At 55.1% G+C, this 15,601-nt stretch overlaps 6 protein-coding genes across 6 annotated transcripts; 2 read left to right on the top strand and 4 right to left on the bottom strand.

Moving 5' to 3' along the window:
• Positions 1-1,278: 1,278 nt before the first annotated feature.
• On the bottom strand, positions 1,279-1,747 carry CGGC5_v015249 (uncharacterized protein; the record flags this gene model as incomplete). Its single annotated transcript, XM_032022184.1, has 2 exons — positions 1,279-1,580; positions 1,636-1,747. 2 exons carry the CDS (start codon positions 1,745-1,747, stop codon positions 1,279-1,281), a joined length of 414 nt encoding a protein of 137 aa, XP_031880782.1.
• A 381-nt stretch (positions 1,748-2,128) lies between these two features.
• On the top strand, positions 2,129-2,641 carry CGGC5_v015248 (uncharacterized protein; the record flags this gene model as incomplete). The annotated part of the gene is made up of 1 exon (XM_032022183.1): positions 2,129-2,641. One exon carries the CDS (start codon positions 2,129-2,131, stop codon positions 2,639-2,641), a length of 513 nt encoding a protein of 170 aa, XP_031880781.1.
• Positions 2,642-4,713: 2,072 nt separating this feature from the next.
• On the top strand, positions 4,714-7,262 carry CGGC5_v015247 (Flavin carrier protein 2; the record flags this gene model as incomplete). Its single annotated transcript, XM_066153224.1, has 4 exons — positions 4,714-4,725; positions 4,798-4,829; positions 4,904-7,171; positions 7,229-7,262. The coding sequence occupies 4 exons, from the start codon at positions 4,714-4,716 to the stop codon at positions 7,260-7,262; spliced, it is 2,346 nt and encodes a 781-aa protein (XP_066007542.1).
• A 332-nt stretch (positions 7,263-7,594) lies between these two features.
• CGGC5_v015246 (O-methyltransferase) lies at positions 7,595-8,827 on the bottom strand (the record flags this gene model as incomplete). Its single annotated transcript, XM_032022181.1, has 2 exons — positions 7,595-8,487; positions 8,539-8,827. 2 exons carry the CDS (start codon positions 8,825-8,827, stop codon positions 7,595-7,597), a joined length of 1,182 nt encoding a protein of 393 aa, XP_031880779.1.
• A 1,683-nt stretch (positions 8,828-10,510) lies between these two features.
• CGGC5_v015245 (putative transcriptional regulatory protein) lies at positions 10,511-12,498 on the bottom strand (the record flags this gene model as incomplete). Its single annotated transcript, XM_032022180.1, has 6 exons — positions 10,511-10,823; positions 10,876-11,175; positions 11,221-11,437; positions 11,531-12,329; positions 12,384-12,408; positions 12,464-12,498. The coding sequence occupies 6 exons, from the start codon at positions 12,496-12,498 to the stop codon at positions 10,511-10,513; spliced, it is 1,689 nt and encodes a 562-aa protein (XP_031880786.1).
• A 664-nt stretch (positions 12,499-13,162) lies between these two features.
• Positions 13,163-14,464, bottom strand: CGGC5_v015244 (Uncharacterized protein; the record flags this gene model as incomplete). The annotated part of the gene is made up of 1 exon (XM_032022179.1): positions 13,163-14,464. One exon carries the CDS (start codon positions 14,462-14,464, stop codon positions 13,163-13,165), a length of 1,302 nt encoding a protein of 433 aa, XP_031880785.1.
• Positions 14,465-15,601: the final 1,137 nt, after the last annotated feature.

Genomic DNA, 15,601 nt, shown 5'->3' with positions numbered 1-15,601 from the left:
CACTGGCTCAGGCACCCGCAGCAGCCTGCAGGACCGCCTCAAAAATGCGCTGTGGCCCTGTAGCAGCCCAGCGAAGGGGAGAAATTTTGCTGGCGAGCCCCGCGATGAAAGCGCTGGGCGGGCCCCACTTGGGCATGGATCGCAGCGCTGCGCCCCGCATGCCCGTCATCTCACAGTGGCTGCCACCCGCTGCTGCTGTCGGAGCTCGCCGCCTGCCCGGATCATTTTAGGCCAATCAGAATGCTCAAAAATGATAGTAGCCAATGAGAGAGCTCAAAAGTGCCCAGACCCGGTGCTCTAGCCAATCCCACCTTCCCCTTCCCATCCCTGCCCGCGGCGTTAGTGCGTCACTGAATTTTCCATGTTCCCTGTCACTGAGGATTTCACGATAATTTTCAGGCCATGCGGTTTTTGAGCTCGTCATTGCTGTTCCTGGGAGCTTCTGAATCATGTGTCTGGGTTCGGAAAATATTCTGTGGTTTTCTTCACTGACCTGCATTTCCTGGACAACCGTTCATGCATGGTAACCCGAACATGCAAGCATCCGTCATGCAACTGCCCGAACTTGATGTTTGACAGCAGTGATGAGAAAGGTCATATTCACCAGACAATTTAAGACTTGTTTTCTCTGGAATCCCACTTGAATTGAAAAAAGAAACTCAGGAAATAAGGGAGTCCTGTGTTAGAAGAGCTTCGGTGCTGTCAACACCAAATTAAAGAATTTTCAACTAGAATTGACAACCCCTTTGCTAGCTCGGCACCTCATCAACAATGAATCTCTCAAATTTATGAGAACACTCGTGATAGCTTGGTATGGTATAAGCATGTTTACAAAAGTTCTCTACGTAAACTATCAGAAGAAAATTGATATTTTGAACGGAGAGGCATCAATATCACTCCAAGTTAAACCTAGTTGCGAACTTCTAATGCTAGAATGAGTACTAGACTGTTGGCCTGAGTAAGTATGTTACCATGGGTATCGTTTTTATTGTCCATATGTACCATACCTTAGACAACATGGGTTCTTGCTCATAAGACTACTCACGGATGCCGCCCTCTAAATGTTCGCACAGCTACACGAATAATTAGTATTGAAGCAGGAAATGCACAGTTTATAAAGTCAGCAACTGGTCAAAATATTGTAGCTTTATATTGCGCTCGTAAATGTGACTTGTCCTGAAAGACATGCATACAATGATTTGGTAGCTGTAGGTTCAGGCAACAGAACAAGAAAAAAACACAGTTCCAAGCTGGCAAGCATCCCTCAAACCCAGCACACTACCTCTTCACAGGATCATGCGCCACAACCTCAATCTCAACCAGCATCCTCTCATCCCCCAGCTTCTTCACCCCGACAGCCGTCCACAGCGCCCTGTGATTTGGCATCCACCTGCGAAAGTTCCTCACCATGGCCTCCTGAGCCTCATCCGAGAGGTCGATATGATACGACCTAACCACGGCCACCTGCTCCCACCCCTCCCCGCCCGCATCTTTGAGCACGAAGTCGACGTTGTCGAAGGCCTGGTCTATCTGAGTTGTGACATCCGGGCTTAGTCCTGTTGTCCGTCTGTCCCAGCCACCTAATTTTGGGGTGAGCGTGTGGCCATGGTAATGTGCTGGGAAGGTATTTCTGACCTTGGCCTGATATCCAGATTTGGTTGTCCATCCGCACAGCTTGATTATAAGCGTGGGACTCGAGGGCCTTGGAGCCGAAGCCCTCGTAAGTGAAAAAGGTGAGATGCGACATATTTGCGCGAATTACATTTGCCGAGAACCTATGAGTATGGATAAACAAGGGCTCGAGAAGTATGAGAGTTTTTGAAAGTGTAAAAAGTTAGGCGTAATAAAGACTGTACCAGCCGCCCCGTCGTTGGCTTTCGGGCAGAGCAGACTTTAAGACATGAGATGGACTAAATAAACTCCGCAAAGCTTAGAAATCTAGATACCAACCCAGACAGGAATATGTTTTCCGCTAACGCTTCCAATCGACGTCATAAACCTTGCAAGGTTTGCAACTATGCGAACTTCCTCGTTGGTCCCGAAAAAATACACCAAATAGCTTTGGCGACATGGAACCACTCTAGCCAACTTATCGTCATGTCTTCATCGAAAGCTACCACACATCATCATGTCTCACTACATCACAACCCACGACGCCTCCAGCAAAGCCGTCTTCTCCCCCATCCCACCAGCCCGTCCAGCTCCAACCCTCCCACTGGGCTCCATCCAAGTCCTCTCGTCAACACACACCTTCCCAGTAAACCTCTCCACCGAATCAGACATCACGCAATACCGAGCCGACCAAGCCCAGCCCTCATTCCCCGGGACGCGCATCATCTGCCCCGACAACGGCACCGCCACCCTCATCACGACCCTGAACCCCGGCGCCGAGAGCCCGATGCACCGGACCATGACGCTGGACGTCGTCGTCATCCTGGAGGGCGCCGTCGAGCTGCGCCTCGACTCGGGGGAGACGCGGGTGCTCCGCGCCGGGGACTCGGTGGTGCAGCGGGCGACGAAGCACAAATGGGTGAACGTGACGCCGGACGGCGGGGTGGCGCGGTGGGTTGTGTTTGTGCAGGCGGCGGCTGAGACTGTTGAGGTCGGGGGGAGGCGGCTTAGGAGTGAGTGGGAGTCGTGAGAGCTTGGGGGGATTAGTGACGGGGAAGCAGCTAATATGTGCTACGAGCGAAATAAATGTCGTTGGTTAATTTCATAATTACTCGGTCTGAGTCGTTGGTGCTCTTGTTGTATCGCGGTCTGTGGGATTGTCGTCAGTGTATCCGTACTTTACGTCACATCCTCGGTGCTTGGCGGACAGGTTTCGTTCAGAACTCCCGAAGAAAGACTTCAATACCACGGCATCTTCTGCCAAAAATGGCCCTCACCAAATGCCTAAAAGTCGCATCCCTTCACCGTGGTTGAGCAGAGGCAACAATGCGGCCAGTCGGCACCGACCGGCATCCCGGGATGAAAAGTGGATCCTCGGGAAAGTAGGCATCGGTCGGGAGGGCGGACTGGACTGGCCGTCCGGGGCCCGTCTCGTCTGCCGCCGCTCCGTCTGAAAAAGTTGAGATGGGACAGAGTTCCGGAAGGCATGACTTCAACATCGGCCGACCTTCCCTTCCAACACAACCGCTGGGCCAAGAAAGGGCGGCGCGTCCGTTACGCGTAAACCGCTTTGCTGCGCCCATTCCATACTCCACCCTCTGCTATCCCTTTGTGAAGACAAAAAAAATTGGCGGACAACCTGAAACTGCCAGACGCTTTTGCTGGCAATCAATCAAAACCAGCCATGGCGTTGAGGCATTGCTGTGTCTTGGCCCGAGATCGTGCCCGCAGCGCGCGATTTCAATTGAGATCGTTGGCCAGAGACTTCATCATGAGAGAGACGTTTGCCGCTTTCCCGCTAGTCGAGATGCTGTTGGACCCCCAATGCAATGCAACCCTGCATTTGGACGACATTACCACCGGTTCGCTAAAGTGGGAGAGGAATTACTCGTATTCCGGCGACCCGTCCGCACGATTCGGGAAAATACAGTGGAGTTTTCACCTTTAGTCTGCCCCCGCCGGGTCTATCTTTTTTATTCATTGATAGAACATAACGGCACCGCATCCATCCTTCGACTCCTTCCTCTTCCCACCCCAAGGGGGAATGAAAGGCGCTCTCTCGGCACACTCGGGACCGTCTTAGCGGAATGGCAGGAGGATTCGTTACCCAGCGCGGCGTCCTAGGCATCCGCAAAACCATTAAAGCAAATGTCGTTCGGGAGGCAGTGCAAGGCTCGACAAGAGAAGAGCGAAGGGGTTCTTCAGCTGGACAAGGTGCAGTGCAGTGCTTGCTTGATTGCTGCAGTGGCTCTCTCTGCATGTTTCCGCTTCCTCCCTCCCCCCTTCCCCTCTATTATCCCCTATTATTTCCCCCCCTCCATTCTTCTCCAAGAAACCCCCAAGAGCTCAGGAACGCCTGGAACGGGCCGTTGGCCAACTAGCGCAGCGTTCGCTCCAACACCTGAGACGTTGGCAGGATTGGCGATCGACGTTTGACTCTTTGGCTAGTGAACTGATTGGCACATTTGGCACATTGGCACATCCAAAAACCAATGGTGCTGAATCAGTGCAGAGGGTTAGGCGCCCGAGTGCACGAGTTGTGCAACATTGGTTCGCTTGGCCCAATTGGCCGGATCCCCACCCCAAGCTTGCTTCGCCTCGTCGACTAATCTTATCATCACGAACTGGGAAAACATGTACGCGTTTAGCGGTAAAAAAGGGGCATGAGGCAGATCTCTTGGCAGGTACGCCTGCACATCAGTCCCCAATGAGGGTCCATAGAAGCATGGCGAGCCCCCTTTCTCGAGCAGCACGCCCAGGCCAGCCAGCATTGACGAATAGTGAGTGGATGAGTGAGAGAGAGAGAGAGAGAGAGAGATTGAGTGAGCGAACCAACCGACCCAACCCAGTCAGCCCAGCCCAGCGAGACAGAGAGCAACGCGGCTCCGCTCCTCTCTCCATCCGCTGCCGTTCGTTCTCCGTTTTCTGCGTCTTGAATCTTGATGTTTCCTGGAATTCGACTTCGATCCCAATTAGCGACGTGACGTCGCGCTCGCCTTTTGGAAGCTATTGATCGTTTGGATTTTCTACATCCGTCCACTCTTTGAGAAAGCCCTGCGTACTCGTTGTCATTGTTCTTCATCATCATCATTCTTTTGCTTTATGCCAGCTGCTGTTTGTCTGCCTCTTTTTCATTTCCCCGGCCTGCGTCTTTATGCCATCACACTCCTTTGAACCCCCAGCCAGCAGACGATCATTCTGCGTCACGGCCTAATATCGTGAGTTGCGAACTGAAGAAAAAAAAAAGACCCCATTGACGCCATCCACGTCCCTCAGCTAACATCCCACCAAGAGCTGCTCCGATTGAATCTCGAGATACTCGACTACTACCGACGACAACACCGACGACAGAAACCCCCCCTCCCTCGCCCGCCCCCGAGCCGCCGCCCATCATGCGATTCTCACGGTTGGCCCCGTTGCTCACCTACCTCTCCTTCGCCGCCCTCCTCCCCTCCGTCTGCGCCGACAAGATCCTCCAGTCGCTCTCCCTCAATAGCTGCCAGAAGCAGTCCGACTTCTCCGCCTCGCTCTTCAACATCATCGTCTTCGCCAACAATGGCTCCGTCACCTGCAACGTCGCCGCCGTCGTCTCCGTCGAGGGCAAGGCCGTCTTCGACGTCGCCCTGCGCGTCTACGGCTACGAGTACATCCGCAAGACCATCGACCCGTGCAGCATGGACCTCCAGGGCCTGTGTCCCATGAAGCCCGGCAAGATCAACATGGAGTTCTCCTTCGAGCTCGGCGACGCCCTCGACCAGGTCCCCAGCATCGCATACACGATCCCCGACCTCGACGCCACCGTCCACGCCCTCATCAACCTCACAGAGACCGACACCACCGTTGCCTGCATCGAGGCCGACTTCTCCAACGGAAAGACCGTCAACCTCAACGGCGTCAAGTGGGCTACCGCCATCATCGCCGGCATCGGCCTCATCTCCGCCGGCTTCATCTCCGCAAAGGGCCACACCGACGCCGCCGCCCATCTCGCCGCGAACGCCCTGTCGCTGTTCGGCTACTTCCAGGCCCAGGCCTTCCTCGGCCTCACGGGTGTCGACATGCCCCCCATCGTCCAGGGCTGGACGCAGAACTTCCAGTGGTCCATGGGCATCGTCCGCATCGGCTTCATCCAGACCCTCGCGACCTGGTACCAGCGCTCCACCGGCGGCGAGGCCGCTGACCTCCTCAGCTCCCTCAAGACCTACTCCGTCCAGGTCTCCAAGCGCTCCCTCGACGCCCTCGACAACTACGGCGGCCCGGGGCCCCTCCTCAAGCGCGGCCTCTCCAACATCGCCAAGCGCGCCAACATCAAGCTCGACAACGGCTCCTACGTCGTCTACGGCATCCAGCGCGTGGCCTTCCGCGCCAAGATCGAGACGACGAACCTCTTCCTCACGGGCCTCATCATCTACATGATCTTCGTCGGCTTCACCATCGCCTGCGTCGCCGCCTTCAAGGGCGGCGCCGAGCTCGCCGCCAAGAAGGGCTGGATGCGCGCCGACCGCTTCCTCGAGTTCCGCCGCGACTGGTCCATCACCCTCAAGGGCATCATGTTCCGCCTCAACCTCATCGGCTTCCCGCAGATCGCCGTGCTGTGCCTGTGGGAGTTCGTCCAGCGCGACTCGCCCGCCGTCGTCGTGCTCGCCGTCTTCTTCTTCTTCGGCACCCTCTTCACGCTCATCTGGGCCTCCTTCAAGGTCATCCGCATCGCGCGCCAGTCCATCCTCACGCACCAGAACCCCGCGCACGTGCTCTTCTCGAACCCCAAGATCATCAACAAGTGGGGGTTCCTGTACGTGCAGTACCGCGCGTCGGCGTACTACTTCATCATTCCGTTTATTGCGTACATCTTCATCAAGGCCGCGGTGATCGCCTTCGGCCAGGCCTCGGGCGTCGCCCAGGCCGTCGCGCTCATCATCATCGAGGCCGGCGCCCTCATCGCCGTGAGCGTGCTGAAGCCCTTCATGGACAAGAGCACCAACTCGTTCAACATCTCCATCGCCGCCATCAACTTCGTCAACTCCATCTTCATGCTCATCTTCACCAACGTGTTCGGCACCCCGGGCCTGGTGATCGGCGTCGTCGGCGTCATCCTCTTCGTCGTCAACGTCGTCTTCTCGCTCGTCCTGCTGCTCATGGTCCTCATCTCGAGCATCCTCGTCTTCTGGCGCGTCAAGGGTCAGCCGATCGTGCCGAGCCAGCTGCACGACCCGAACGTGCTCGCGAAGCGCGACGGCACCGAGAACAAGTCGCTGCTCGACCTCGACGAGGACGACAAGCAGGGCCTGTACCGCCGCGAGTCCGTCCGCTCGGTGCGGTCATTATACGGCGGCGAGAAGGCCATGGAGGACGGCAGGACGCGGGGCCCGGCGGACAGCCACGAGATGTCGTATCTCCCGTCGCCGACGACGCGGCCCGCCGTCAGCCCGGCGATGCCGCTGTTCCCGGCAGACCCGTCCCTGCGGCCACGGACGCCCACAACACCCCGCACACCGGGTGCGCAAGACCCCCCAGCAAGTCCGTTTGCGACAATGGACGAGTTTAGGCAGAAACACAACAATAGGTAAGCTTCATCTCTCTTGGGACTGATTTTAAGATGATCAGCTGACACATAATGCAGTCCATGGCAGCGCGGCGCAGGATACGATCACTAGATTCCATAAACACCATCATTTGTACTATTTATCACGCGGTTCCTAGAGTTTATACCATAAGACATAAAGAGTAATATCTCTTACACATTACACATAGTTCTCAATCGTGCCTATGTGGGCCGTCACAGGACTTCACAGCCCGGTGGTGAACCAACTCACCGTGAGCGTGAGGCCCTGAATACACTCAACTGACCAAATATCTAGATCGATGTCTTTTCTTATACGGGCGGTGTGCTGACATTTCATCGTGATGTTTATTGACCAAGAACAGTTAACTACGAACACCGTCTACGATACCTAAAAATTTAGCAAGAAAGCAACCCGATGTCCCGTCACGTCAACTCCGCCTCGATGATGGCCTCGCCCCGATCCATCCCCGTCCAGATCTTAACCACCTTCAACCCTGCCCCCTCGACAATCTCCCGCCACTCCCCCTCCGTCTTCTCCGCCGCCGCCATCCCCGCCATCATGAGCATATCCAACGACGTCACCCTAGCGACCGGATTCCTCTCGTTCACCATGTTCTCATGAATCAACAACTTCGAGTACCCCCTCTCCATCGCCGCCGCCACATTCCCCAAAATCTCCTGCGCCTTCGCCACAGGCCAATCATGCAGCACACCATGCATGAAATACGCCCTCGCCCCCTTCACCGGCTGCGGCGTAAAGAAGTCATACGTCTGCACCGTAAACGCCGGGTCGGGCTTCACATCCTTCAGCATGCTGGCCAGATCCTGCAGCACCAGCGCCTCCGCGCCGACCTCGGGGTGCTTCACATGGAACTTGACCAAATCATGCCCCTTCCCGCCGCCGACGTCCACAACCACCGCCCGCCCCGGCCGCGCGCCGTCGAGCAGCGTCTGCGTGGGGAACATCTCGGGCCAGTTGGTCAGGTTGCCGCGCGAGTTGCCCTCCATCGCGTCATTGAAGTCCTGCGCGAGGTCCGGGTGCGAGCCGATGTAGTCGAAGAACATGGCGTCCGGGCGGCCCTGCCAGTGCTGCAGGTTGGACTGCGTGTTGTCCGTCGAGTTGCGGAAGTTGGACGCCTTGAGGAAGGAGGGCAGCGAGATGAGGATGGGCGCGACGAGGCCGTGGTAGAAGCCGGCGTACCATGCGCGCAGGCCCTGGTCGGTCGCGAGGGCGGCGGCCCAGGGCGTGCGGGTGTAGGTGTCGAGGTCGGTTTCGATGACGAGGTATTGGCCTGCGACGCAGCGCATGAGGCGTCCTGATGGGGTATGTCAGCTTTGAGCGAGGAGGAGGCAGGGTGGAAACGTACGAATGAGAGTCTCATCGGCGCCAGTGAGTTTGGCGAGCTCGACGCAGGTAATCGGTCCGCCGCCGGCTTCATCCCATTTCTTGAATCCGCCGGCGTCGATGAGCGTCTTGATCGCGGCGTTGACTCCGCTGCGCGTCACGACGTGGTCCCAGGCGATGTCCCACGGCGTCTGCATCCGCCTCAGGGCGTGGAGGAGCACATCCCGCACGCGCACGCGGTCCGCATTGTCCGTGAGGTCCTGGACGTGGATGTCGTTGAGGCTGGCGATGAGGCTGTCTACTTCGGCCATGGTTGCGACGTATCAGAGATGGAGGGATCTAGAAGACGAGAAAGGACGTGTAACTTCACCGGATAGGTATGAAGGGGACTGGGCCAGGCTTAAGGCCTCTTGTCGGGGGCCCCGCGAAGTGCGAGCTACACGGGCGCAAAGGGCCGGCGGGTTTGCGCTCGTCGTTCACCAGCTCTTGCGAGATAATAGATTGATCCTTGCACCAACAATGGCTGCGTCTCGACGGCGCAGCAAGTTCACGTCCTGCTCCATTGAAAGCGCACTCAGATGCCCGATCGGGGCCCGCGTGGGTCGAGAGCAAGAGCCTCGATTCGCACCGCGGGAGTAGCAAACCGCATGAACCCCTGGCCCGAGTCCCCACGCCTGGGTATCTGCCTGCATCTCCTTTCAACGACCGTTGGAGGCTCTTGGAGTCCTGCCGTTTCGGGGAACGCTGTTTGCTTACCACAGGACCGCTCTCGTGTGTGGTGGACCTCCCACCCCGCTTGTCAAACGATGTTTGCTTTTTAGGCCTGGTGTAAGGAGGCACATTTCGGAGGCGGAGGCAGGCTCCGATGTGTTTGCTTCTGTTGAACGGCTGGGGATCCTCGTCGTATCTAACCTCCCCGGATTTAGCGCCAACAGAGTTGACTGGAGAGCGGTGATATCAGGGGCCTTTCGACCAATTAGCACATCAAAGTGGATGCTTCCTTCGTCTGTTTGCTACCTGGACGATGCTGTTGGGGACTTTGGACAGCCTGCCAACCTCATCATGGCAAGCAGATCGTTGACACACCAAGCCCGTTGGAAAGGCTTATCAATAGATTACCAGCCTGTTATTGTCCCTCGAAATACGGCCACGTGTGCAGAGGAGGACTTGTTCGCGGCCGTCGTGCTCCAATGGTTCACATCCGACGGCGATGGAATGCTTGGGGGAGAAGTCCACAGGTCCCACGGGCGCGATCGTGACGGCGGCCAATTAGAGTTGGACAAACTCACAACCCACGATTCGTGGGGTTCACATGAGAGACTGGCTGTGCTTGACATACGCACTTGGCGCGGGAGGTGCTGTACCCGGAACTCGGGGTTTGTGGATCTCGAGGATGTGGGAATCCGGGTACTCGAGTTCAAGTCAAAGGCGGCAAGGCCACACATCGTGTTTTCCATCTTGAATCATACTTTGCTTCATCATGTAATTTTCTGTGAAAATTGGATGCTCAATAACAGCACGAGAAACAGAGACGGGTTCAAATCCCGCGGGTCGCATCGCATCTGTCAGAACTCAACGATAAGCGCCGAGGTAACACGGCCAGGCAGTTGGTCCCCATCGACTGGGATGCGACACCCCTGTCCGGCCTCCCATTCTGGCTGAGAGGAGTTCTCACTTTCTTCAATCATGTCACATTCCGATCGCGACCAAAGAGAGCATTGCGAGACAACAAGATCAGGACTAGAACACTCTTGTGCTCCGGATCAATCTTGAGTGTGATGATTTGAAATACAACTCATGTCGTCTCGTGTTGAAAATAGCTTTCCTTGATAGGTAGCGCTGGCTGGGACGGCCTGAAAAATGTCAAGCCCCCCTCAAAAGCAGGACGAGTTTGGCGAACACCCGAATCACGGGAATAACCAAGATCGTAGACCGAGAGGCCTGGATTGCGATGAAATTTGAAGTATTTCTCCTGCGCCAACTACAAAAAACCCTTAACCCAAGCGCCGGAGAACCTCTCGAGAAAGGCCCCAGATCGATGACAACTCTCCAAGTGTCTGGTTCAAATACTGCAACTCCTCCGCGATCCCAAAAGCCTTTGCCGAGCGGCACGCTTGCACCGCGCCGTAAACAAACACAAGAGGCGCGTGTTGCAAGCCGTACTGGGTCCGGTAGGTGCGCAGGAGCGACGTCACGTCGGTAGCTGACGTGCTGCAGTACACTCGCGACTTCTCTTCCGACTCGCTGCCGCGTGTTGCAATGGCCTGGTCGTAGTTTAAAGCGATGCGAGCGCTATGGAAAAGGAGGCTGCGGTCTTTCAGTCGCCCATCTTGATTCAATTGCGGATAGAGATACTCACTGCAGGGCAAAGACTCCGGGTATCGGCTTTGATGAAGGGCCCCATTTAAGCCACTTCGCAAAGTCGGGGAGAGATTCCCGCCAGCGGTTCAGCTCGAGGTTGAGGTTGTCGAAACATAACCGGCGGCTGATGTCGTCTAGATGCGAACGAGGGCTAAACAGGGTCGTCATCATGCGCTCGATAATCCGCGACAGACGGATCTGCTCGTGGAGGTATGGAATCATGGAAGTTGCCTTTGTTGACTGGGTATCTTCGTCGCCGAAGCCGACCGGTCGCCACGATGCCATTTCAGGTGGCTCACTGGTCTTGTCAGCATGAAGATGATCAGGGGTCCAAGTGACTTACGGCAGAGTCTCCATGGGCTGCACTTCCGCTTCATCGTAGACGAGGTACACCGGCCGACCGAGGATGAGGCTAATCAGCTTGTCGGAGATGTAGCAGCCCCAGTAGATGCGTCTCCGGATCTCAACATCTTCGGGGGTAGCCAGTGAAGAGTCGTGCTGGACCCAGTCTTTGGGGTCTCTTTGGAAACCCAGGTCTTGCGCCATTCTGAAGGCAATGCCTATTGAATCTGTTGTCAGTCAAGTTGTTCGCCTGCTGGCTTCCAGAATGGACGTGGACGGGAAATACAGTTGAAAAGAGTCCTATCTCTCACCTGAGTAACCCCATCCTTTTGACAGATTGCCCCTTCCAATCTCGTAGAAAGCTAGACAGAGGAAAGCCTGGACGGTCGCAATGGATGGCCTCGTCAAACCAGTCACCATAATGATACTCTCAGCCGCCAGAAAAAACTGATCGCTCGACTCCTTCGTATCGAGCGACACGAGAGCTCCCAGCGCGCATATAGACAGTAACAGCGCCGAAGACCAGTACTTTCCATTCTTCCTGTCCCCAAAGTGGTCCCTCAGGAAGGCCTCGCGGTAAATGAACATGAAGTGAGGGTACTGCCACCGGAAGAACTGCGTCAGCGACTTCATGACGACTTCATCCTGCATTCCGATTCCGAAGTGCTCCATGACGCCCTCAAAGTTCGACTCGACGCCGTTGTAGTAACCCTGGCCAACGCGGTCGGTGATGTCCTTCTGCCCATGCTCTGCCTCGGCGCGGAAGATACTTGTGGCGCCGTGATAGACTAGCGATCCCTCTAGCCCGAGTTCGAGATTGGCTTGGTTACCTGCGTGGATTCCGAGCTGTGTGATGTACTCTCCAGGGGCTTGCGTCTCACTTCTGGGCGACTTGTCGTCCAAGGCGGTTGACTTCAGCATCTCCTCCCGCTGCTCGGGCGATGCAGACCGTAGGTTCTTGACGAATGACTCGAACCAGGATAGGCGGCTTTCGAGGCTGGCGACGTATTCGTGTGAGACTGGAACTCTCTTACGGTCGACCTCGCGGTACTCGCATGCGGTCTTGGAGGTGACACAGTTCTGGCATGGTTCTGTGCGGGAGCATTTCAACTAGGACGAGGATCCATCAGATCCATTCATGGCTGTACTGGGGAGGCAGACTACCTTTCGGTATTGGCATCGCTTACACCTGTGGTATATCAGCAAACGTTCGGGCAAAAGCTTCGGAGAATCACTTGGCTTACGAGATCCTTTTTACTGGCTTGCTCGGGGAGGGCATGATGTGAAGGGCGTAAATGAGTGACGGACATGTTCGGACGTCGTTGAAAGTTGGAGAGGCCAAGTTGCGGGGTTAGCGGTCGCGTCCCGCCTGAAGTACGGGCGTGAACAGCGCTAATGCCTGAACCGGGAGCCACCCAGGTCATCATCCGATCACGGTCTCATGAATGGGCACTATCTAGCACCAACAAGTCATAGTCGAGCAGAAGCTTTTCGATTTAGACCGAAGCAAAACGATTCCCCTTTCCTTTGAGCGTCAAAATATGTATGCAGCTTGAGAGTTTCTGCCATCTACGCAGCTATTGAGCAACCACATACCGCGCCTACTCAGATACAACTCTGGAGCCATTGTCCAGAAAAAGAGGCGATTAGATTATGAGGGAGTAAATATTGAGCTGTTGATAGTCTTACTATTCATTAATCTTCTACTTCAAGTACAAATTGCATTGATTGTGGTATGTGATGTGAAACTGGGAGACATCAGGCAATGATGGGGAACGATAACAAGAACGGTGATGGGGAAGATGGCGGGAGACGACGACGGGGACTTGCGACGGAAAACGAGAAAATGGGAGGCGATGGCGATGATGCTGTGTCAGATTTCTTGCGACACCCAACCCAAAGTTTCGACTTTTGTCCCTCTTCTGTCGGGATGAGCTCAGGACTCAGGATAGACCGTCTGTGAAGGCGGAACTTGAAGAGATGCCCAATGCAATTCCCGACTTGAGAACCGCTACCAGTCTGTCCACGTCACTCAGGTTATTATAGAACCCAAACGACACCCTGATTCCTGACCTAAACCTCGTCACAACCACACTGGAAGCGGTCAAATGTTCAAGCCAACGAGGATCATGAAGCTGAAGGACATGAAGATGCGGCGCATGTTGCCTCCTCTCCTTCGGCCCCAAGACGCTGATACCCAACTCGGCGCAAGACTCGCGTAAAGCATCTCCAAGGCCATAAAGATGATTCTCGACATTCTTGGGCCGCATTACCTCGAGATAAAATTGAAGGAATGCCCGAGCTGCAACAGCCGAGATGAAGCTCATATTAGCGTGCTCATATCGACGAGCAGTCGCATGGAAGACGATCGGTCCCTCCGGAATCATGAAGTCTTCTGAGTCGCTCACGCTGGCTATCCCTCCGTAGCCAACAAGTGGAGGCGTTGGGTCAAGTTCTTCGACGACGGCTGAATCGACATAGAGGGCTGCGAAGCCTGTGGGTGTGTTAAGCCCCTTGTGTAAGCTGAAAGCAGCTGCTGAGACGCCCAGGGCCTGGACATCAACCTCGGCGAACCCGACTTGCTGAGTTAGATCTGCGAGGACATGGATGCCCATGGGTCTGTAGACAGAGCAAACATCTGCGATATCGTTCCATTGTCCACTATGGAACATGATTGAGCTTAGGCCAATGGCTTTGGTCCTGTCGTCGACATAGGGGGCGAAGGTTTTCGCGTTGGCGGCGACAGGTCTTTCAGGGTCCGTCGGGACAAGGCGGACCTCCAACCCGAGGGGACGAAGTGCCATCCAGCCGAATGCCTGGTTCGGGTGCTCGCAGTCCAGGATGACTACGTTATCCCCAGGCTCGAATTTCAACCCGTGAATAAAGCCTCCCAGGCCCTCTGTCGTGTCGCGGACAAATGCTATTGATAATGGATCCGTGTTGATGTACCGAGCCAAAAGTTGACGGACGGTCTCGACGTCTTGACGCCAGCAAGCTTTGGGCGACGGATGGTGTAGAGATTCCGAGCAGAACCGGCGGATGGCTTCGTCCACGATGAGGTTTGACGGGGGCATGAAGCCGGCGTTGAGGTGTGTTATCTTGCCATCGGATGCTAGAGGAACCAGTCGGCGGAAGATTTCGAAGTCCCCCTTATGATAACTGGCAGCGGCAACTGAGCCATTCCGGACCTTGGTGGCAGTCATTGGCTCGGCATCGAATAGGTCTTGAACGCTAGAAGGAGCCATGGTTTGGAATTTGGTTTGCAGTCACATAAAAGGGTGAAAGATGAGGAAATTAGGCCTAGATAACAGCTGCGGTATTTATATCGCATCATCTTGCCGGCTTGTATGTGGAAGATGGTCGAGCGACTAACCGTGGAGTTCAATCTCCGTTGCTCGTCATCATCCCAAACTGGCCGTTGACGGTCGTCTGGAAGCGATCGCTAGGACGCGTACATAGCCATGCTACGGAGCGATATCGGAGAAAATCTAGAGGCGAGTCCTCTGGCGCATCGGAATATGAAGCAAATGATCAAAGTTGAGGGAAGGAAGTTGTTCGTGATGCCCAGTGAGGACCGGGGCAGGGCCCATGATGGAGTTGCAATTCCGTCCACTCAGAATACGTAATGAAGACCCACCCTTTCCATTTTCGGCTACTGTTGAAGCGACGGACATCCAACTCCATTGTGGGTATCGGAGGTTCCGTCCGTTAAAGCCGCTGTCGACTTTCACTTAAGTAGCCAAACCATGAGAATAAAAAGTCAAAAACTGAGAGAGACGTCGAAAAGTTGGCATGGATCAAACTCCTATGACACTGAAAAGCAGTCTTCGAGAAGCAGTGTCCGAAGTGAAAGACCTCGGCCGAATGAGCCTCAGCAAACCTGAGCAAGATCCTGACAATCAAAGCGGGAGACAACATCGAGGCATGTGTCCATTATTTCCACAATCATTTTGGCTGGAAGTAATGCCCTCTTGAGATATCAAATCATAATGATGAAGGAGATGAGTGACTATGGCCATTGGACAGCGAGGCTTGCTGACAGTTGAGCTAGTATCTGCGATGTCGAGACAGTAAGAAAGGAGGAACATGAGCAGGCTTCAGGAAATCAGGGATAACTTACCACACTCTATCACCGACAACATTTTAAGGCCAGAAGGATGAGAGCAACAACATACAAAAAGACCGAGCGAGGGAGTATGATTGTTTGTCAAACTATGAGGGACCCGAAACCACAAATCCCGTCGTCATCGGGTTTACCGAGAGGCTGCCGTTCCCGCCCACCACCAACCACAGTTTTGTTGCATGGGGACTACACGCGATGGCTTCGCATGTTTCCGACTACACAGACGGAGTGTGGAAATTTTAATCAAAGCATAAGTGAT

This window comes from Colletotrichum fructicola (genome assembly GCF_000319635.2).
Source record: "Colletotrichum fructicola Nara gc5 chromosome Unknown KSG_Nara_v1_contig09, whole genome shotgun sequence".
Taxonomy (NCBI): domain Eukaryota; kingdom Fungi; phylum Ascomycota; class Sordariomycetes; order Glomerellales; family Glomerellaceae; genus Colletotrichum; species Colletotrichum fructicola.
Note: the sequence above shows the minus strand (reverse complement) of the source record. Positions and strands in the feature narration are given on the sequence as shown.